Genomic DNA, 22,225 nt, shown 5'->3' with positions numbered 1-22,225 from the left:
GAGAATGGGGGAGGGTAGAGCCGCAGAAGTGAAGAGCACACAGTGGGCAGTGGGCCAGACAGGCCAGCTGTGTCCCCTGGCTGGGGGGTTGGAGTCCTCCAGCAGAGGTGGGGAGGCAGAGGCCTCGTGCTTCCAGATGGCTACACTTCAAAGGAACAGCTCTTGGGTCCTTGAGAGAGGTGCTTGTGAGACAGGCTCACAGTTGGGAGGCTTTTGACTAGTGTGCCACAAAAAGGCCCATCGCTCCACCTGAGCGGCTGACTAGTACATTTTCTGGGTGGTTTGTGCATTTGAGTGAGCTGGGGTCTCCTGGGGCTGGAGCCTGATGCAGCTGCGAGCAGGGCAGAGTTCAGCACCTTCAGGTTTGATAGGTGCTGCACTAGAAGAAGTGCTGCCAGACCTTCAGGACAAGCGCACTTTTCTTGTCCTGAGTTGGTGACAGGACCCTCAAGGAAGGCAGAGTCACACGCAGAAGCAGCCTGAGCGTCAGTGATGCCATTTGGTGCCATGGAGGGAGATGGGACAGTGGCAAGAGAAAGGGTGTGTCCTGAGTTCTAGGATCAGTGGCTAGATCTGCTACTTAACCAGCTGAACAATCTAGTCCACTGAGGGACATGGGAAGTCAATTATTTTTTTACTGAAAATTATTCAGAAAGTCTAGTTTAAAATTAAGTCTAGCTAATCTCTTTTTATTTTTTGGTACTAGGGACTGATTGAACCCAGGGGTATTCAACAACTGAGCCACATTCCTGGTCCCTTCTTTTGTTTTGTTTTGTTTTTTTTTTTTTTTGAGACAAGTCCTCACTAAGTTGCTTAGGGCCTTGCTAAGTTGCTGAGGCTGGCTTTGAACTTGTGATCCTCCTGCCTCAGCCTCTTGAATCTCTGAGATTACAGGTGTGCACCACCACGCCTGGGTAGTTAACCTCTCTTAATTTTAGTTTCCTCATCTATAAAATGGGGTTGAAAATAACCACAACATCTTCCTCAAAGGGCCGTTATGAGGTTAAATGAGATGGGTAGGCAAAAGTTACCAAGGTGTTCAATGCTGTTATGGAGGGAAGTCTGGGTTTCTACAGTGAACAGTAGTTACATAGAATCATAGCTGCAGGTAAATGTGAACTTGGTTTCAGAGAAGAGTGTCAAAAAGTTAACAAAATCTGTTGAATGGTGAACTTGAAGATTTCCATTTTCTGCATTATTAGCTTCTATGATGCTTAACTTTTAAAAAAAACCAATGACATAGCCAGGCACAGTGGCATGTCTGTCATCCCAGTGACTGGGGAGGCTGAGGCAGGAGGATCTCTAAGAGCTAAGGAAAACACTAAAGATCTTCCCTGTCCCTGTGCCCGCTGTGACCTTCACTCACCCTTGATAGAACATTTAAAGAATGCTGCCTTCTGGGTAGGCGTGGATCACTCCGGGGAACTCAGTCATCATCTCAAGGCTTTCCCTCTCCCTTCAGGGATACACCAGTCCTTGAGGGATGTGCTTGAGGGGATCACTAGGTCAAGCAGGTTGTTAGAAGGATTTCTGTGTTCTAACTTGTATTTAAGGGGCCCTACTGGGAATAAGACTTTGGAGTCTCACCCTTGGAGGGGATGCTCTGCCCAGGACTTACCAGTGGGGACCCAGGAAGGCTGCCCCAGGCGTTTCCCCCCACCTGGTGATGTAGTTCCTTCTCTTTCTCCCTCACCTGTCACTTTAGCTCTTGCTTCCGTATTATTACTAAAATGAATGCTATCTTGTATAAAGTGAGTGTCTTTATTGTCTTTCAGACCTGCCAAATTCAGCAGCTGCACACATATGAAATGCTCTAACGTTACACAGGTTCGAGGTCAGCCTCAGCAACTTAGCAAGACTCTGTCCCAGAAACAAACAAACAAACAAATAAAAACTGGAAATGTAGTTTATTGAAAGAGTTTCCTAGGGCTCAATTCTCAGTATTACAAATAAACAAAAAATAATGACACAATACTTCTGAAATTAGAAAATAAACCCAACTAGAGGGAAAAAATCATGGGTGAGAAAGTAAGACTGTTTGGGTCTTTGGCTGCTATTTTGTCTTGTCTTCAAAAGCTCCACTCTGGATGAGAGCTATCTAGAGCCCCCCGGGAGGTGGGCAATCAGGCTGCCCTGGCAGGACTCAAATAGGTTCTTCAGTATGTCAGATGACCAGGCGTTTAAATCTCAGTTCACTGCTCTTTCTCTAAGCTCTTAGCAAACTCGTCTTAGCATCCTGGGTCTATTAGTTCTGTAAGTAGATTTTAAGTGTGTTATTAAAGAATTTAAAAAGAAAGGATCCTGTAGGGATCCTCCTGTCCTGCTTAAGGCATGCTTCTGTCCCTGTCCCTAATAAACCTCACTTGGTGCAATCCTGGAAAAAAGCAAACACTCCTTTTGAGAGTACTTAAATATCATATTTTCTTTTTCTTGAAGTGAAACTCACATAACACAAAAGTGGTGAACAATTTAAGTGTACAGCCCAGTGGCGTTTGGTGCAGTTACAATACTGAGCGACCATCACTTTTTTTGGTGGTGGTGGGGTAACCGGGGATTGAACTCAGGGGCCCTCAACCACTGAGCCACATCCCCAGCCCTATTTTGTTTTTTAAAAATTATTTCTTAAATTTTTACAGACTGCATTTTGAGTCATTGTACACAAATGGGGGTACAATTTTCCTATGGTTGTACACAACATAAATTCACACCAGTTGTGTACTTATACATGTACATAGGGTAATAATGTCTCAGTTCACTATCCTTCCTTCTTCTGCCCGCTCCTGCCCCATTTCCCTCTACATAATCCAAAGTTCCTCCATTCTTCTCTTACCGCTCCACCCCCCCATTATGTATCATTACCCACCTATCAGAGAAAACATTCGACCTCTGGTTCTTTGGGATTGGCTTATTTCACTTAGCATGATATTCTCCAACTCCATCCATTTACCAGCAAGTGCCGTAATTTTATTTTTCTTTGTGGCTGAGTAGTATTCCATTGTGCATATATACCACAGTTTCTTTACCCATTCATCAACTGAAGGGCATCTAAGTTGGTTCCACAATCTAGCTATTGTGAACTGAGCAGCTATAAACATTGACGTGGCTGCTTTACTATAGTAAGCTGATTTTAAGTCCTTTGGGTATAAACCCAGGAGTGGGATAACTGGGGCAAATGGTGGGTCCATTTCAAGTTTTTTGAGGAATCTTCATACTGCTTTCCAAAGTGGCTGCACCAATTTGCGACTCATACCAGAATATATGAGTGTGCCTTTTCCCCCACATCCACGCCAACACTTATTATTGCTTGTGTTAATAGTCATTCTAATTGGAGTTAGATGAAATCTTAGGGTGGTTTTGATTTGCATTTCTCTAATTACTAGAGATGATGAGAACTTTTTGATCACCTGTATGTCTTCTTCTGTGAAATATCTGCCTAGTTCCTTAGCCCATTTATTAATTGGGTTCTTTGTATTTTGGGTGTAAAGTTAAGTTCTTTATAAATTTTGGAGATTAGTGCTCTATCTGAAGTGTGTGTAGAAAAGATTTTCTCCCACTCTGTAGGCTCTCTTTTCACATCGATGGTTTTCCTTTGCTGAGAAAAAGCTTTTTAGTTTGAATCCATCCCATTTATTGATTCTTACTTTCATTTCTTGTGCTATGGGGGGGTCTTATTAAGGAAGTCTGGTCCTAAGCTAACATGATGAAGATTTGGGCCTACTATTTCTTCTATTTGATGAAGGGTCTCAGGTCTAATCCTTTTTTTTTTTTTTTTTTTTTTTTTTTTTTTTTTGGCGGTGCTGGGGATTGAACCCAGGGCCTCGTGCTTGCAAGGCAAGCACTCTACCAACTGAGCTATCTCCCCAGCCCTCAGGTCTAATTCTTAGATCCTTGATCCATTTTGAGTTGAGTTTTGTGCAGGGTGAGAGATAGGGATTTAATTTCATTTTTATCGCATATAGATTTCCAGTTTCCCCAGCACCATTTGTTGAAGAGTGTATCTTTTCTCCATTGTATGTTTTTGGCACCTTTGTCCAGTATGACATAACTGTACTTATGTGGCTTTGTCTCTGTGTCTTCTATTCTGTACCATTGGTCTACCTGTCTATTTTGGTGCCAAAAATGCTGCCCAGGCCTAATTTATATTTAATTTAGAGACAGGGTCTGACTGAGTTGCTTAGTACCTTGCTTTTGCTGAGGCTAGCTTTGAACATGAGATCCTCCAGTCTCAGCCTCTCAAGCTGCTGGGATTACAGACATGCACCACCATGCCCAGTGTGAGCAACCATCATTTCTACTTTCATTCCAAGACTTTTCCATTAGCTCAAAGGAAAGCCTATACCTGTTAGGCAGTACCTCCCAACACCTTTCCTCTCAGTCCCTGGTAACCACTCTATTCTCTACTTACTGTCCCTTTGGATTTGCCTTATCTGGATGTGTCATATCAGTGGAATCGTTAAATATGGAATCTTTTGTTTTGGCTTGTTTTATAGCACATTACTTTCAAGGTTTATTCATTATTTATTGGTACTTACCTCCTTTGTTCTGAATAACATCCCATTGTATGCTGGGCACCTTGAGGTCCACGTGGGCAATTGAGCAAGACCCCGTCTCAAAACCAGAAAAAAAGAAAAAAAAAAAAAAAAAAAAGAGAGAGAGAGAGAGAGAGAGAGAGAGAGAGAGAGAAAGAGACAAAGAGAGGGCTGGGAGTGTAGCTCAGGGGTAGGGGGTGGTAGGGAGCCTCTAGTTTCAATCCCACTATTGCCAAAAAAAAGATGGAGGTACCACCTGTCATGAGTCAATTCGTTACTACCTGATGCAGGTAATACAGTCACCTGTAAGAATTACTACCCGATGTAGGCTACTTAGCAAGGGAAGAGGTTATTTTGGATCACTGTTCTGAGTGGGTTCTGGAGGTTCAACATCAGGAGACCCTGCTGGTCTGGGCCTCTGGTGAGGGCTACCTCCCAGTGGGAGTGCATGTCAGAGCCAGTACTACCCAAGTCAGGAAGCAGAGGGAGAACCAGATTGGCCTTCTAAGAGCACACCCACCTCCCCGTGACCTAAGGACCACCCGTAAGGCCTGCCTCTTAAAGGTTCACAGCACTCCCATCACTGTCCTTGGGGAACAGCACCTGCCTTTTTTTTATCCATCTATCAGCTCACAGACATAGGGATTGTCTCCATCTTTCAGCCACTGTGAATGAAGCTGCTGTGAGCATCTGCGTAGAAGTATTTCTTCATCTTTTTTTCCTCTCCTCCTTCCTTCCTGAGCTGGGGAGTGCACGGGGTGCCTCACATACTAGGGGAACACTCTACCCCAGTTCTGAGTATCTATTTTGAAACATTGGGTTATATACGTAGGAGTGGAACTGCTGGACTGAGGGGTAGTCTTAGCGTCACTATCTACATTCCCACCAGCAATGCACGAGGGTTCCAATTTCTCCACCACTGCTTGCTTTCTTTTCAATTACGGCAGCATCAGGGGGCTTTTGTTAACGGGGTGACTGGCGAAACCCGTGCTGCTTGAGCACGGTTGTAGAGAGAATGATGGTCAGCGACAGGCTGACTGCTTGCTTTTGTCCGTTCACTGCTGCCTTGCAGTCCCTGAGCCCCTACTGACCGTGCTTGAACCTTTTTTCCTGGTGTGCTCAATCTTAGTAAGTGCACCACTGTCTGCTGGGCTGCCTGTGCCCTGGGATAACGCAGGATAGCTTCCCCACTTCTCTCCCCAACATGTAAGCCCTCACCAGCCCCTGCTGATTCCACCCACAAAACAGATCTCAGATCCGTTTATTCCTCGTTCACAGCAGTCATTTATTTCAGGCCACCATGACCTCTCTACTGCATGCCTCTTTCCCTTTTTTAAAAAACTGTCTATATTAGCTATTTATTGCTGTATAACAACTGACCCAAAATAGCAGCTTCAACCAATCCATATTTATCATCTCACCAATTCTGTGGGTCAGACGCCTATTGCTGCCTTGCTAGGTGCTCAAGGCTTCTGAGGAAACTGCAGTCCTCGTGTTGGTCAGGCTTCCCACTCCTCCTCCTGGGCAAGATCCTCTTCCAAGCTCATTAACATAGCTATTTGGCAGATGTCAGGTCCTTGCCAGCTGCTGGTCAGACATCGGTTCTTTACCACAAGGGCTCCTCTGTGAGGTAGCTTACAACATGGCAGCTGTCTTCCATGAGAGAAGTTAAGCAAGAGAATGAGAGAAGGGGCCCAAAAGAGAAGCCACAATCGCATGAGCTCTGGAAGAGAGATTCCACCACACTGTGGTCTTAGCAGTGACTCACTGGCTCCTGTTCATGCTCAAGGGCTGGAAAGTATGAAGAGGAGGTGGGAAGAATGACCAGGAGCCACTGTAGAGGCTACCTATGACACTCTGTTCCCTGGCAGCCAGTGATCCAGGTCCTCTCCACAGACAAAGCACTCTTTCTCCCTCTGAAGGTCCTCAAAAGCTTCATCCTATTTTGGCACCAGTTCCAACTCCGGAATCTCAAAACCAACTCAAGTCTAGATGGAACCTCATTGAGTACAGTTCCTGAAATAATTTCCACCAAGACAGATCCTCTCTTTTGTAGACCTGTGCGAATAAGGTGACAAATTATTTGTCCCCTACACATCCAACATAAAACAGACCTAGGGTGATACGATGGTTAATTTCATGTCAGCTTGACTGGGTAAGGAGAGATCAGCTAGTAAAACATTACTTCTGGGTGTGTCTGCGAAAGTGTTTCTAGAAGAGCATATGAATCAGGATTCTGAGTAAAGATCACCCTCACCAATGCAGGTGGGTAACATCCAATACATCCAAGTCCCAATTAGAACAAAAAAGTGGAAGAAGGGTGAATTTGCTCCTTTCCTGACCTGGGACATCCATCTTCTCTTGCCCTTGGACACTGGCACTCCTGATTCTCAGGTCTTCAGACTCTGGGACTTATACCAGCATCTTTTCTGGTTCTCCAGTGTGCAAATGGCATATCTTAGGAATTTATCCCTTCATAATTGCACAAGTCAATCCCTATAATAATCTTATCTATTGATCTATAGGCTCTGCCAATAGCCTATTGGTTCTGCTTCTCTGACTGATAAAGGCAATAGCTATAGACGTTCTTGTTCAAATAGAGGCAAAGTGGGAGGTACAAAGGAGTGGCTGGTCCAGTGATTCTGAAATCCAGTTGGGCAAATGCTGCAAGTCCTACGATTAGTTCTCAAGGTCTATGAAAAATAGTTCCTGGCTCCATTCTGAGTGATACTTTTTTCATAAAAAACAGTACATTTAGTCTGGTGCAGTAGCACATGCCTGTGATCCTAACTGCTTGGGAGGCTGTGTCAGGATAGCAAATAGGAGGCCAGACCGAGCAACTTAACAAGAACCTGTCTCAAGATTAAAAAATAAAAAGGACTGGGGTGTAGTTCAGTGGTAGCATAGCCCTGGTTCAACCCCTAGTACGGGAGGCAGGGGTGGGGGTGGGACCACATTTACAGTTGAGTAGTTCTTAGCTTGCTTCCTGCCAGTAGAATTATAATTCCTATTTATCTGTACTGTCTCTCCCTCAGTCAAGAGTCCAAACATAACTTTCAAATACCTTCTGGATTCCCAGCAATCTTCTTGAGATCTACTGATTTAGACGAGAGCCACACCCCAAAATCTCCCTGGAACAAGTTCTTCTCTAATGTCGGATCCTGCTGAGAAATTTGAGGGATAATGAACTTAAGCTTCCTAGAGGCCTTACTCTTTGAAATCTATGAGATGTATCACGAGTCATTCAAGGGTACTTTTCATGACCACAGTTTTCTGAGGCACCACTTTTGATCTTTCTGATGTCTTAACAATGGCATCTTCTACTTTAGCTTCAGAACATTTCTTACATTGAATGCATCTCTCCCACCAACTTCCACCAAATTCACGTTGAAGCTCTGATCTCCAATGAGATGATATTTAGGTAACTGGAAGTCACAAGAGTGGGTCCCAATGACGGGATTAGTACCCTTGTAAGAAAAGAGGAAGCAGAGGCCTCTATGTGAGGATGCAGTGAGAAGGAAGCCAGGTGCAGTGATCTGCAAGCCAGGAAGCTGGCCCTCACCAGGAACCAAATCTACTGGAACCTTGTTCTTGGACTTCCCAGTCTCCAGACTCATAAAAAATAAATGTTTTGAGTTAGCCACCATCTAAGGTATTTTGTTTCAGCAACCTGAGCTAAGACAGACAGACATACCCATTTTATGTGCAATGCTGATTATGATCTTTGCTCAAGAGAGTGTAAAATTTCAAAACCTTCAAGTTAAATAATCCTCACAAATTGTCTTTCTTTTCATATTTTATTATAAGCAGAAGAAAACAGGCAGCAATGTCTTTCCTCCAGTTTGCAATAACATGTTCCTTACTAGCAGTAAGTAACCTTATTTTTACTAAATTTGTCCAAGATAATTCAGGTGTTCTCTAATACTGTCCTCAAGAATCGTCCAGTCTCTGTCTATAACTTGGTTCCAAACTACTACATCTCAGGTACCATTTTCAAGTACCAAATCTGTATTGTATTGCATGGCAAGTTACTCCAAAATTTAGAGCCATAAAACAACTTTATTTTTGGTGCTGGGGATTGAACCTTGGGCCTTGAATGTGACAGGCAAGCACTCTGCCACTAAGCAATATCCCCAATCCTGAAATGACAATTTTAAATCTGTTTCTGTGGGTTAGGAACCTGGGCATGACTTAGCTGGATCTTCTGGCTCAGGGTCTCCCACAGGCTATAATCCCCAAAGTCTCAACTGGGTAGGGTCCTTTCTAAACTCATGCACATGGCTATTTGGCAGGTCACTGGTTTTCACTGGCAGCTGGTGGACCTTTTCACAGCGCACCATTGGAAGAGTGAATATATTGTCTCTAAATTCATGTTTATTCAGAAGCTCAGAATATGATTCTATTTGTAAATTGGGTCTTTCCACCTGTAGTTAATTTGAGATCATATTTAATTAGGGTGGGCTTTAAGCCCAATGACTGGTATCCTTATAAAAAGAGACACAGAGACAAAATCATGAAAGACCATGTGACGATGGAGGCAGAGACTGCAGCTACAAGCCAGAGAATGTCAAAGATTGCCTGCAGTCACCGGAGGGAAGAAGTCTTCCTTAGAGGGAACATGGCTCTGCCAACACCTTGATTTCAGATTTCTAGCCTTTCTAGTGTTGTTTTAAGGTCCTACTTTGTGATAATTTGTCATAGCAGCCTTAGGAAACTGCTCTTGCAGCTCACAGACTGAAAGAGTTGATACATACCTGTAATCTAAGAGACCCAGGAGGTTGAGGCAGGAGGATCACAAGTTTGAGGCCAGGCTCAGCAACTTAGCAAGACCTGTCACAAAAGAAATAAAAAAGGGGTACTGGTGTAGTTCAGTGATAGAATGTCCTGGGTCCAATCCCCAGTACAAAACAAAACTGCAGTGCAGTTTTATTTGCTTCCCTCAGAGCAAATAAGTAAAAAAGGACAACAGGACAGAAGCCATAGTCATTCTATAACCTAATCTTGGACATGACACCTGAGCACTGAAAGCAAGCCACCAGAGCCAGCCATCATGCAGGGTGAGGGGATTACACCAGGCAATGAGCATCACTGGAGGGTATCTTAGTGGCTGCCTACCACAGCCAACTAATCACAAAAAGTGAATGAACTTCAGTGGAAGAAAACCTCTCCTTAGGGCTCTGCCTTTTCCATTCACTGGGTCCTTTAACAAATATTAAGTACTTGCAATGGGCTGGGTGTTAGAGATATGACCAATAAGACAGATAAGATTCTTTCCCTGTTGAGATTATTCACAATTTAGTGGGGAAGAAGATCAGTAAAGATCAAAAAACAAATATATCAATAAAAACTGTGATAAGCACAAGGAGACAAGTTATGAGATTAAAAGAGAAACATCTAATTTATGTTAGGCAAAGGCTAGGCGTGTCCGGAAAAAAAAATCTGTATTCAGAATGAGGTTGAAGAAAGTAGAAATTGGGTTGTGTGTTTTGGCAGAGAAAAGTGGAGTTTCTAGCAGAGGGAAAGCAGGTGCAAATAAGTCAGTAAGTTAAGTCACAAGACTGAGAGCTGCTGGAGGGTTATTCTTCATCTCTATGTCCTGATCATGTAGCACAGTGCCTGGTACGGGGAGGAATCTGAAAAATCCCTCCTTCCTTGGTGAATGAATCAAAGCCACTTTCTATTTCCTATTATGGATAACGTCAATTGAAGTCATTTAGAAAATTTCTCCTAAAGTTCACTGTTCTTATTCACATTAGGCAGGATAGGCAAAGCTGCTATAATAAAGAGACTCAAATTAGATAAAACCTCAACACCACGTAAGTTTATTGTTATTAGCGGTTCCCCCCCACCCCAAATAACAGTACTGAGTGGACATGCAGGTTGGTGGGGTAGGTTCTCCTTCACTCATGAATCTTCAGTCTTGAGGCCTTGTCTTCTCCAGAATCTGGTCATCATTTGCTTCCAGATGGCAGAGTAAGAGCACAGAAGAGCACCTGTTGAAGGCTGTCATGGGCCAGGCCTGGAAAACGTGCACGGCTCTTCTGTTCACTTTTCACTGGAAGCGCACGGGCACATGCCCACACTTATCAGGAGGGCTGAGGAATACAGTGTAGGTGGATGGCCAACAAAGAGAACAATAATTTTGGTGGACAACTATTCTCCACCACAATATTAACTAACTTACTTGACTTATCCTCTGGTATATCTCCCAAGAACCTCAAAGTAAGCTAGACAGTAAAGAAATCTGGACTGCTCACCCTCACCCCCATCAGTTCTTTCATTCACAGAACAGCAGTATCATCATCCACCCATCATCATTAAGCCGAGCTCAGGGGAATTACTCTTATCTCATTTCTCATCCTCACCTTCCACACCTAATCCTTTCGGAAGTCCCGTCAATGCTATCTCCAGAACATATCTTAAATCTACCTCCTCTCTCCAACTGAACTGCCACCGCCTTCTTCAAACATAATGACCTCTCATTTGGATTATTCCAACAGCCTAATAGCTCTTGATGCTTCCGACTTGACTGCCAGCATTCCATTCTCTACATGGCTCAGAAATATGTTAAAACATAAGTTTGATCATATTAATCTCTAATTTAAAACTTTCCCGTGGTTCAGAATGAAGTCCAAAATAAATCCTAATTCCATGCAGCACTTGCCCATTTCTCTACCCTCATCCTTCATCACTTTCCTTTTACTGGCTCTTCTCCAAGTCAATGTTGTTCTTGCGAAAGCAGTTAAGGCCTGAACACAGCTGGACATAAATTCCTTAAAGAACCAGCGCTTAAGATGTTTTTCAAGACACTTTTTTTTTTTTTCAGTTCTGGAGATTGAACCCAGGGCTTTGTACTAATACGGCAAGCACTCTACCAACTAAGCTGTACTCCCAGTCCCTCAAGGACTCTTTGAAACTGGCTTTTCTTTTCTTTTTTATTAAAATATTTTTTATTTTTACAGACACATTTTGATTCATTGTATACAAATGGGGTACAGCTTTTCATTTCTATGGTTGTACACAATGTATATTCACACCATTCATGTATTCATACATATATATAGGGCAATACTGTCTGTTTTGATCTACTGTTTTTTCCATTCCCACCTCCTCCTACCCCTTTCTCCTCTACACCATCCAAAGATCCTTCATTCTTCTCTTCCCCCGGCCATCCCCCATCATTATATATTGTCATACACCTATCAGAGAAAACATTCAGCCTTTGGTTTTTTGGGCTTGGCTTAATTTTCTTAGCATGATATTTTCCAACTTCATCCACTTACCAGCAAATGCCATAATTTTACTATTCTTTACCGTTGAGTAATATTCCATTGTATATATACCACAGTTTCTTTATCCATTCGTTAATTGAAGGGCATCTAGGTTGGTTCCACAATCTAGCTATTGTGAATTCAGCTGCTATGAACATTGATGTGGCTGCATCACTGTAGTATGCTGATTTTAAGTCCTTTGAGTATAAACCGAGGAGTGGGATAGCTGGGACAAATGGTAGGTCCACTCCAAGCTTTCAAAGGAATCTCCATACTGCCTTCCAGAGTGGCTGTACCAGTTTGCAACTCCACCAGCAATGTATGAGTGTGCACTTTTCCCCACATCCACGCCAACACTTATTATTGCTGGGGATCGAACCCAGGGCCTTGGGCTTGCGAAGCAAGCATTCTACTGTCTGAGCTATCTCCCCAGCCCCGCTTGTGTTCTTGATAACAGTCATTCTAATTGGAGTTAGATGAAATCTTAGGGTGGTTTTAATTTGCATTTCTCTAATTACTAGGGATGCTGAGCACTTTTTCATATATTTGTTGATCACCTGTATATCTTCTTCTGTGAAGTGTCTGCCCACTTCCTTAGCCCATCTATTGATTAGGTTCTTTGTATTTTTGGTGTAAAGTTTTTTAAGTTCTTTATAAACTTTGGAGATGAGTGTTTGGTCTGAAGCATGTGTGGAAAAGATTTTCTCCCATTCTGTAGACTCTCTTTTCTCATTATTGATTGTTTCCTGTGCTGAGAAAAAACTTTTTAGTTTGAATCTATCCCATTTATTGATTCTTGCTTTTCTTTCTTGTGCTATGGGGGTCTTGTTAAGGAAGTCTGGTCCTAAGCCAATGTGATGGAGATTTGGGCCTACTTTTTCTTCTATTTGGTGAAGGGTCTCAGGTCTAATTCCTAGATCCTTGATCCATTTGGAGTTGAGTTTTGTATAGGGTGAGAGATACGGGTTTAATTTCATTTTACTGCATATGGATTTCCAGTTTTCCCAGCACCATTTGTTGAAGAGGCTATCTTTTCTCCATTGTAAGTTTTTGGCATCCTTATTTAGCATGAGATTACTGTACTTATGTGGGCATGTCTCCATGTCTTCTATCCTGTACCATTGATCTACCTGTCTATTTTGGTGCCAGTAGCATGAAACTGGCTTTTCAAGAATGGACACAAGCTGGATGTGCTGGTGTGTGCCTGTAATCCCAGCAGCTTGTGAGGCTAAGGCAGGAGGATCGCAAATTCAAAGTTAGACTCAGCAACTTAGCGAGACCTTGTTTCCAAAAAAAAAAAAAAAAAAAAAATTTAAAAAGGGCTGGAGATCTGGCTCAGTGGTTAAGCACTCCTGGGTTCAATCCCTGGTACCCCTCTCCCCTGCCAAAAAAAAATGGACACAAGCAGAAGAAGGCAGTCAGCTTATCTAGTCAATAACTTTTTAACTGCACAAGCTCAAAACCCCACCTGGAACATGGCAACTACCCCTGAAAACAAACACGCCACCTATGAAGAGGCATGTTGACTAGCCTGAGTAAAAGAACCCTAAAACCCCCCTTTTCCTCATCCAATCAGTAAACAGCTTCCCCCCTCTCCCTTCCTATAAATTCCAGGTACCAAAATACTGGGAAGACATCTATCTGAGTTTACAGCTCCTGGTGTCAAGGTCAGATGATCACGCCAAAAAAAAAAAAAGGTCTTTTCGCAAAAAATTGGTGCCATTTTTTTTTCGTTTCTATGCTGGTCAGGCAGTGACTGGCATCGTGTGCTGCTCCTTAAACACCTTTCACTTATTTCCACTTAAAGACTTCTGCACTTGCTGTACCTTCTACCCCAAATCTTTTCCACGGATGTCCAAAGGCCAAGCCCTTCTCCTTTCCTCGGGGCGACCAGTTCCAGTGTTACCTGCAGAGACCTTCCCTGATCATACGAGAAGTAAGGCAGTCCCCGCAGCGGTCGCTCTACTTCGGCGTTCTTTTCATTTTCTTTTTAACACCACACTGCATTATTCCGTTTACCGTCTGCTTACTTGAAAGATGCACACGCGGGTGCCATGCCACGCTGTTGTTTCTCCAGGACCCAGAAGGCCCGGCACAGTGGTGTTCAGTAAGTAAAATAATAAAGTGAGTAAAGGAAGAACCGTCAACAGGTGACGAGCTGAAGCTCCCGGAAGATCCTTGGATAGGTTCCTGGTGTCCAGACACAAACCTAGGTCCCACCTGTCGGCCGTGCGCGAGCGAGTTCGGCCCTGAGTCTCGGACACCTTATCTGTAAATGGGGCATAAAGACATACTTACTCACAGCGCAAAAAGACGAAAGGCGGCAACGAAGGAAGAGCGCTCCACGGGAAGGTAACGCTCCGTAAATGGAGCGATTCCTTCCCTTTGCAGCAGGGCCCATCCAGGCCGTAGCTCTCTCTGTCATCCGCGGCCAGGCTTTCCCCAGGGTGTTTCTGGAAGCGTAATCTCTGCGTAGTGAGGAGATGGAAGGATAAGAGTCCAAGGCCACGCGCAGACTCCCGCGTCGGGCCCGGCCTCCTCGGCCGCGCCGGGTCCGGCCGCCTCTTGCGTCATTAGCGAGGCGCCAGCGCAGCGGAGGGCCCGGGGGCCTGTCTTGCGTGCGGCGCGTCTTGGGGAGGCCAGGCGGGTGCCTGCAACTCACCCAAGCAGTTCGGGGTCGACTCGGAAACCCCAGCGGACGGCTGCGAGGGGCGCGTGGAGTCGTGGGGTCACGAAGCCCGGCGGCCGGAGGGGCGACCCGGAGCACCTGCCGGGCACAGCGCGGGCGGCCGGCCGGCCGGCGGGGCTGCCCGGCGCGGGTGTCCCGGCGATGTGTGGCGCTGAAGCGGCGGCGGGAGCAGCGGCGGCGGCGGCGGCGGCGGCGGCCTCGGCTTCGGCTTCGCGTCGGTGCCGGCGGCGGAGGCGGAGGCGCAGGCTCCTGCTCAGCACCTGGCGAGCCCGGGCCTAAGCCGCGGCCCCGCGAAGCCCTTGCACAGCGCCTCGGGCCGAGGCCTTCCCCGCCTCACCCTGCCCCGGGAGCCTGCTTCCCCGGCCGGGGATGAGGCCGGGAGGCGACCGCGCGGGGCCCAGCACAAAGGCTTGTCCCCAGGGGCCGCCGCCTCCGCCGCTGCCGCCGCCAGCCTAGAGCCGCCCGCCGAAGCCGAGCCGGCGCCGGGCCCCTCATCCCCGCCGGTCCCCACTGGCGGCTGCTGCCCGGCTCCCCGAGGCCCAGGGGCCCGAGCTCCCAGCCCTCGGCTGCGAGGGGACCTGGCAGCAGCGCAGCCTCCGCCGCTCTTGGCTGCGGGCGCCCTGCGAAGCATGTCGGAAGAGAACGACATGGAGAAAGCCATCAAGGTAAACGGGAGCTGCCGACTCCTCCCTCGCTCTTTGCCGCGGCAGTCTCGGCTCCAGCCCGAGTGGAGAGAGGAGGGGGTGAGAGGTTTCCCGAACCTCGCCGACGGCCGCGGGCAGTGTGCTGTGCAGGGTGGGGTGCGCGGCTGCGCCCGCTTGCCTCGGGGCGCGGGTGGCTGGCGTGGAGGGCCTGCGCTTCCCTCGCTCCCCGGCTGCCTCCAGCATTGCTTCCCAGGGTCTGCAGCAGCGTCTGGCGAGTTGTCCTTTACCCACCCCTCCCGATGCTGTTGACAAAAAGCAGCCTCTTGGAAATCTGCAGTTCCTGAAGAAGCGCCTCACCTTCCTACAAAACCTGCCCTGTGGGGGAATCGTTTGTTCTTACTTTTCCGTGCTTTCTCCTCCCCTTACTTTTCCTCCCCAGGGAACATTGAATTTATTTAGGAAGGGCTATCCGTGTCCTATGGCTTAGTGCTGTTATCCAAGAGAGAAGCACGCACCCGTCGGTGTGCTCTAAAATGACCCCGATAAAATGACAAGTTTTCTGAACCTACTTTTTAACTACCCCCCGCTTAACAGGCAAGCTTCCCACTCCAAAAGGTCTGTCATCTGTGTTGTCAGCTGTAGCAGGAAATTAGTTATGTGAACTGAACACTGAAGCTAAACGTTTGATGTATTATTAACAGTGTATTGAGGAATTTCATTTCCCCTTGAGGGACAAGCATCTGTTGGCAGATTTGGGATCCCCCCTCATCCCCTCAAGATACTGTACTATATACAGTCACCGTTACTAGCAACTCTTTTTTCTTTTCTTTTCTTTTGCTACCGGGGATTGAACCCAGGGGCACTTAACCAATGAGCCATATACCCAGTCCTTTTTAATATTTTGTTTAGAAACAGGGTCTAAGTTGCTTAGGGCTTCATTATGTTGCTGAGGCTGGCTTTGAATTCACCATCCTTAAGCCTGAGCTGCTGGATTTATAAGCCTTTGCCACCATGCCCAGCACCATCAACTATTTTTAAAAATGTAATCAAAAACTTTGAGATGTTTTTATAGAAATCGTATCATTCCAAAGCTATGTAATCTTTTTTTTTAATATATTTTTTAGTTGTCAGTGGACCTTTATTTAGGTCTTATTTTTTTATATGGTGGGCTGAGGATCAAACCCAGGTCAATAAAAAAAATGTATACATTAAGGAAGATAAAATTTTAAATAATAAATATGTACAAAAAGACTGCTTTGATAAATCCATTTTTTTCTTTTGAAAGTTATGATTCGCTGCCAGAAATTATATGATTGGGTTGTGCACCAGATCATATGTGGTGGATTTTTATATTCAACCAGTATTTGCTTTTGTGTCAGGTGAGGCACAAGTGGTATAAGCTGTCCCTGCTCTCCTGGAACTTATGTTTTAGAGGGTATATTTAGGTAATAAACATTACTAGGTGTTTATAATTAAGAAATATAGAAAGGATGAGTAGTACTACTTTGAGTGGTCAGGAGTGACACTTGTTCTTACTCAGAAGGAAACGAGAGAGCAAGCCACCGCTGTCTCAAGGAAGAATGTTACAAGCCCCAGGAATAGCAAGTACAAAGGTCCTGAAGTAGAAGCAGCCAATGTGATGTAGGAAGAACAAGGTGACTGGATTCAGTGGGGCAGTGTAGGTGATATTAGAGAGCAGTAATGGGAAGTGGAGCATGTAGGGCCTTGTAGGCCATTAGGAGGGGCGCTTTGGGAGAGTCTTGAGCAGAAGAGGGTCATAGTTACAGAGGACAGGTATACAAATGGGAGGCCATGTTTATGGTCATTAACAGTTTCTCAAGTAGACCTAGGAGTTAAAATCCCAGCCTTGCCACTTATTAGCTGAGTGTCCTTGTGTAAGTTACTTTACTTCTCTGTCCCTTAGTTTCTTATCTGTAGAAAGGAAATAGAAGCACTCCCCAGCACATAGAAATATTTTGAGGATTAAATGGGCAGATGTCCCTAAAAATGTGCTTATAGTAATAACTATGAGTAAGAGCTCAATGAGTATTAGCTCATAAATTTAAGGGTAGTGTAGTTTTTTTGTTTTTTTGTTTTTTTTCTTCACTTGTTGACTATTGCCCCATCTTTCTTAAACTTAAGAGTTTTACTAAAAGTACTTGAGAGGTCATTGGTGAATCTTCCTATTAACCTGGGCCTATCAAACCAACACAATTTGGTAGAATTGTAAATATCCAGTTTGACAACCAGTACTGACTAGGATGCACTCTTTGGGAAGCAAGCCAACAGAACATCAAATCAGAGTCTTTAGGTCTGTTCTGTTGTGTTACCTTGTATTTATTTTGCTTTTTTGAGGCATTCATCAAATGGTGAGTACTGAGACCTGTGTAGTTCAGCTGAAAAAGCTATTTTCCTGAATTCTAACCGTTGCACTTGAACTTCTGTTGCCTGACTTGAGTGGACTGATTGGGCTTTAAGATTTCATCCTATTACTCTTAAAATATTAGAACAGTACCAGATGACTACATCTGAGGACTCTGTCTCTGTTCCCGTATCTCCAAGACTTCACTCCTTCCAAGAAATTTAACTGTACCTCAAGAATGAGCATCTTGGGATTATAGATTCTTATGTATTACCTACTGCTATATATAGTGAATTGTTAATATGTGATGAACTTAGTGAAAATTCATTACCTTAGTTTTAAAAATTATATGATTTGCATATCATAAAATTCCAATGAGTGTATTCATTTATCCCTTTTTAGAAAATTTAGAGTTCTTGACCCTATCAGAGTTCAGTTTAGAACATTTGCATCCTATGTAGGAAATTCCTCCTGCCTGTTTGTAGTTAGTCCTTGCTCCCATTTCTCATCCCAGATGACCACTTGTGTGCTCTGTGTTACTAGTTTGCTGCCTTTAGAAATTCCAAATTAATGAAATTTTACAATTCTTGTGTGTTTGGCTTCGTTTACTTAGCAGAACGCTTTCGAGGTTCACCTCTGTTAACACATACTTTAGTATTTCATTCCTTCCTCTTGTCCTTTTTTTGGTTGTTTTAAATCCATCCTCAGTTCTTAGACATTTAGATTGCTTCATTTTTAGCTGTTAGGAATAAAATGATAAAACTGTACAAGTTTTTGTGTGACTATATGTTTTAATTTCTTCTGGATAGTCACCTTGGTGTGGAATTACTGGTTAGCATATTAAGTTTGTTTGATTTTTTTTTTTTTTTTCAGTACTGGGAATCGAACTCAGGGCCTTGTGCTTGTGAGGCAAGCACTCTACCAGCTGAGCTATCTCCCCAGCCCTATGTTTAATTTTTAAAGAAACTGCCAAACTCTTTTCCAGAATGGTTGTGTCATTATTATACGTTTCCACCAGGAGTGTTTGAGGGTTCGGGTTCTTTGACCATTATAACAAATATTCAGCTTTGTAATTTTCTGTTTTAACCATTCTGGTGGGTACATGGTAGTATCTCATTGTGGTTTTAATTTACATTTCTGAAATGACTGATAATGTTGGGCATCTTTTCCTGTGCTTATTTACCATTTGTGTATCTTTCCTGGTGGAAGATCTATTCAAATCTCTTGTGCATTTTAAAACCAGGTTGTCTTATTGAGTTGTAAGAGTTCTTTATATACTTTGAGTATAATACAGTTGAATATCTTTTTATATACTACTTTGTCATTTCTGAGGTTTTTTTTCTTGTAACTGTATTCAGATCTTTTTGCCCATTTTTTACTTGGGATGTTTGTCTTATTGAGTTTTTGGATTCTTTATAAACTGAATAAAAGCCATTTTTCAGATATATGATTGACGGATATTTTCTACCAGTCTATGCATATCTTACCACTTTTTTGTCATACTTGTTTGAGTTGAACTTGTTGATTGAACCCAGGGCCTTGTGCATGCTAGGTAAGCATTCTGCTACTGAACTACATTCCTAGCCTACCTTGTCACTTTTTAATGGTGTATTTAAAGAGCAAATTAATTTTGATGAAGCCTAATTTAGCAGGATTTTTCTTTTTATGGATTGTGTTTATCCATACACATAAGACTTCTTACCTAAGAAATCTTTGCTTAATCCAAGGTCACTAGATTTTTCTCCTATATTTCCTCCTTCCCTTCTTTCCCTTTCTCTTTGCCCCTGCCCCCTTCCTCCTTTCTTTTTTCCTTTCCTTTTCATGTTCAAGATCAAACCCAGGGCCTCATGCACACTGGACAAGCACTCTGCCATTGAGCTATATGCCTGACTCCCTCACTTTTAATATGGATAGCCAGTTGTTCCAGGAGCAGTTATTCTAAAGATTCTCTTTTGCTCATTGAATTACCTTGTCACCTTTGCTGACAATCAGTTGATCATAAGTGTATACTTTTATTGGACTAGGGTTGTAGCTTAGTGGTACAGTGCTTACCTGGTGTGTGTGAGGCACTGGGTTGGATTCTCAGCACCACATAAAAATAACTAAAAAAAAAAAAAAAAAAGGTATTGTGCCCATTTATAACTAAAAAATATTTTTAAAAATAAGTGCATACATTTATTTATGCATTCTCAGTTCAATTATGTTGATCAATATAATTTACTTCTGCCAGTATCACACTGATTTGATCACTGAAATATAGTAGGCTTTCAAATTGAGTAATATGTAAACCAGCTTTTTTATTTTCAAAATTGTGTTGGCTATTTGAGTTCTTTCTAACTCCAAATCAGTTTTTAATCAGCTTGTTAATTTCTACAAAAAAAGGTCCCTTGGGATTTTGATGTTTATTTGGGGACAGCTGCCATCTGTCTATGAACATAGTATAGCTCTCTGTTTCTTTAGGACGTCTTCAGTTTCTTTTAGCAGTGGTTTTTATTTTTCAGAATGTAGATTTTGCACTTCTTTGACAATTTTATTCCTATTTTATTCTATGTGATACTAATAGAATAATTTTTTAAAAATCTAATTTTTGGATTATTTGTTGCTAGTATATAGAAATATAGTTGATTTCTATATGTCAGATTTTTTTCCTCATAGATTCCTTAGGATTTTTTACCTCTAAAAATCACATCTTCATCAAATAAAGATAGTTTTACTTGTTCCTTTAAAGTAGATGACCTTTGTCAAATTGAAGAAGTTTCCTTCTGTTCCTTGGTTGCTGAATTTTTGTCAGGAATGAGTGTTGTTTTTGTTAAATGCTTTTTCATCTATTTTGTTGATCTTATGATTTTGTTCTTAATTTGATATGAAGTGTCATTAATTGATTTTTGAGTTAGTAAGCTAATCTTGCATTCCTGGTATGATCTCTACTTAGACCCATTTATTCATTTTCTTTTGAGGTGGTGTCTTGTTATGTTACACAGGTTAGTCTTGAACTCATGGCCTCAAGCTATCCTTCCACCTCAGCCTCTTGAACAGCTGGTACTACAGGCACATGTCACTGTACCCAGCTTTCACTTAGCATTGGTATATGTTTCTGGATTCATTTTGTTAATATTTTATTGAGAATTTTTACATATTTATATTCATGAAAGATGTAGGTCTATAATTTTCTTTGAGATGTCTATGTCTAGTTTTGGTATGAGTATAATACTAACCTTATACAATTAGTTGGGAAATGTACCATTTGCTGTTTCCTGGAAGAGTTTATGGAGGATTGATATTATTTCTTTAAATCAGTGGTTCTTGGTGGAGAGTGATTTTGCCTCTTGTGAGACATTTGGCAGTGTCTGGAGAAATTTTTGCTTGTCACCACTGGTAGGAGATGCTTTTGGCATTTACTGAGTAGAAGCGAGGAATGCTGCTGAACATCCTACCTCACAACACAGAACTGACTGGCTCAGGATTAAGCCCTACTTTAAATGTTCGATAGACTCCACCACTGAAGCCATGTGCACGGGACCACTTTGTGGGAAGGTATCTAGTTATTCAATTAAAAAAGTGTTATAGGTCTTTTCAAATTTGCTGTTTCTTCTTGAGTTAGTTTTGATAATTTATGTCTTTCTGGGAATGTGTCCATTTCATCAAGTGGTCTAATCCATTGGCATAAAGTTGTGTATAGTTTTCCCTTATAATCCTTTGCTTCCTGTAAGGTCAAATATGATGTTCCTTTTTTGGGTGTCATAACTTTTGGTTGAAAATTGGACCTTTAGATAACACTTTGTACCAACCCTGAATTTTTGTTTCCCCACTATAGCTTGTTATATTTAGTAAATGCCTAGAATTAAACTGAAATGTATCTTCCCTGTGGTATGCTGATATGTCTGCTCAGTTTTTATTTTTATTTTATTTTTTAATGATTTTGCATGCTTTTATTTTTTCTGTTTATTTTTATGCAGTGCTAAAGTTTGAATCCAGTGCCTCATACCTACTATGCAGGTGCTCTGCCACTAAGCCACAGCCCCAGCCCTCTGCTCAGTTTTTAAATTCTTAATTTCATTTATTAGCCAGACTTTTGGTGGGTTGCCTCTGTGGGTGTTTACCTTGGTTGTCAGCCTGTGATTTTGGCAGAGATCTTCAAACACTTTGAGCTTCTAAGGTAGTTACTTTTTTTTTTTTTTTTTTTTTTTCCCGATGTTGATAGACCTTTTTTTTTTTTTCATTTATATGTGGTACTGAAGAATTGAATTCAGTGCCTCGCACATGCTAGGCAAGCGCTCTACCACTGAGCCACAACCCCAGGCCAGGTTTTTACTGTTGATCCACTTGTGTGTTGTCTTGGAGTAACGCTCCAAGATTATAACTGATGCCAGGAGTGGAGACACATGTCTGTAACCCCAGATACTTAGGAGGATGAGGCAGGAGGACAGCACGTTTGAACCAGCCTGGGCAACTTTGTGAGATTCTGTTTCAAAATAAAGAGGTAGAGCACCTTCCTAGCATGGGTGAGACCCTGGGGTCAGAATCTAGTATCAGGGAGGAACAAAACAAAACAGATATCAACCAGCTCTGAGTTCTCCGTGGGCTTTCAGTTTTCTCTGGCTTGCTCGAGTCTCATGAGCCCATGTGTAGTTTCCCAGTCAGTCCAGGTTGTGTGGAGAGCTTGTCCTGGCTTCTCATTTAATCTCTGGATGTTCTGTGTGCCTAACAAGGACCACTGTCTTGGGGTTAGC

At 43.1% G+C, this 22,225-nt stretch overlaps 1 protein-coding gene and 1 long non-coding RNA gene across 9 annotated transcripts in view; one reads left to right on the top strand and one right to left on the bottom strand.

Annotated features, from left to right (window-relative positions):
- Window positions 1-805: 805 nt before the first annotated feature.
- Window positions 806-14,595, bottom strand: LOC306667201. Of its 4 annotated transcripts, none has more exons than XR_013765463.1 (5): window positions 14,463-14,595; window positions 14,099-14,268; window positions 9,284-10,548; window positions 6,377-6,587; window positions 806-4,608 (listed from the first exon to the last, which is right to left on the bottom strand). It is a non-coding gene; the product is annotated as an uncharacterized lncRNA (long non-coding RNA). The 4 variants fall into 4 exon arrangements; XR_013765465.1 differs by lacking the exon at window positions 14,463-14,595 and having other exon boundaries at window positions 9,284-10,303; window positions 10,394-10,548; window positions 14,099-14,402; XR_013765466.1 differs by lacking the exon at window positions 14,463-14,595 and having other exon boundaries at window positions 9,284-10,300; window positions 10,394-10,548; window positions 14,099-14,402.
- Window positions 14,596-14,661: 66 nt separating this feature from the next.
- MAPKAPK5 (MAPK activated protein kinase 5) overlaps window positions 14,662-22,225 on the top strand; it is a 33,340-nt gene continuing 25,776 nt past the window's right edge. For 4 of the 5 annotated variants that reach the window (XM_079149592.1, XM_079149591.1, XM_079149590.1 and 1 more), the window contains exon 1: window positions 14,666-15,154. In XM_079149592.1, coding sequence (XP_079005718.1) covers window positions 15,119-15,154 — 36 coding nt within the window. In that variant the 5' untranslated portion in view covers window positions 14,666-15,118. Of the gene's footprint in view, window positions 15,155-22,225 lie in introns of all 5 variants that reach the window. The other variant, XM_079149593.1, reaches the window with a different exon arrangement.

This window comes from Sciurus vulgaris (genome assembly GCF_902686455.1).
Source record: "Sciurus vulgaris genome assembly, chromosome: 8".
Lineage (NCBI taxonomy): Eukaryota > Metazoa > Chordata > Mammalia > Rodentia > Sciuridae > Sciurus > Sciurus vulgaris.
The sequence above is the reverse complement of the archived record's forward strand: the minus strand, read 5'-3'. Positions and strand labels throughout refer to the sequence as shown.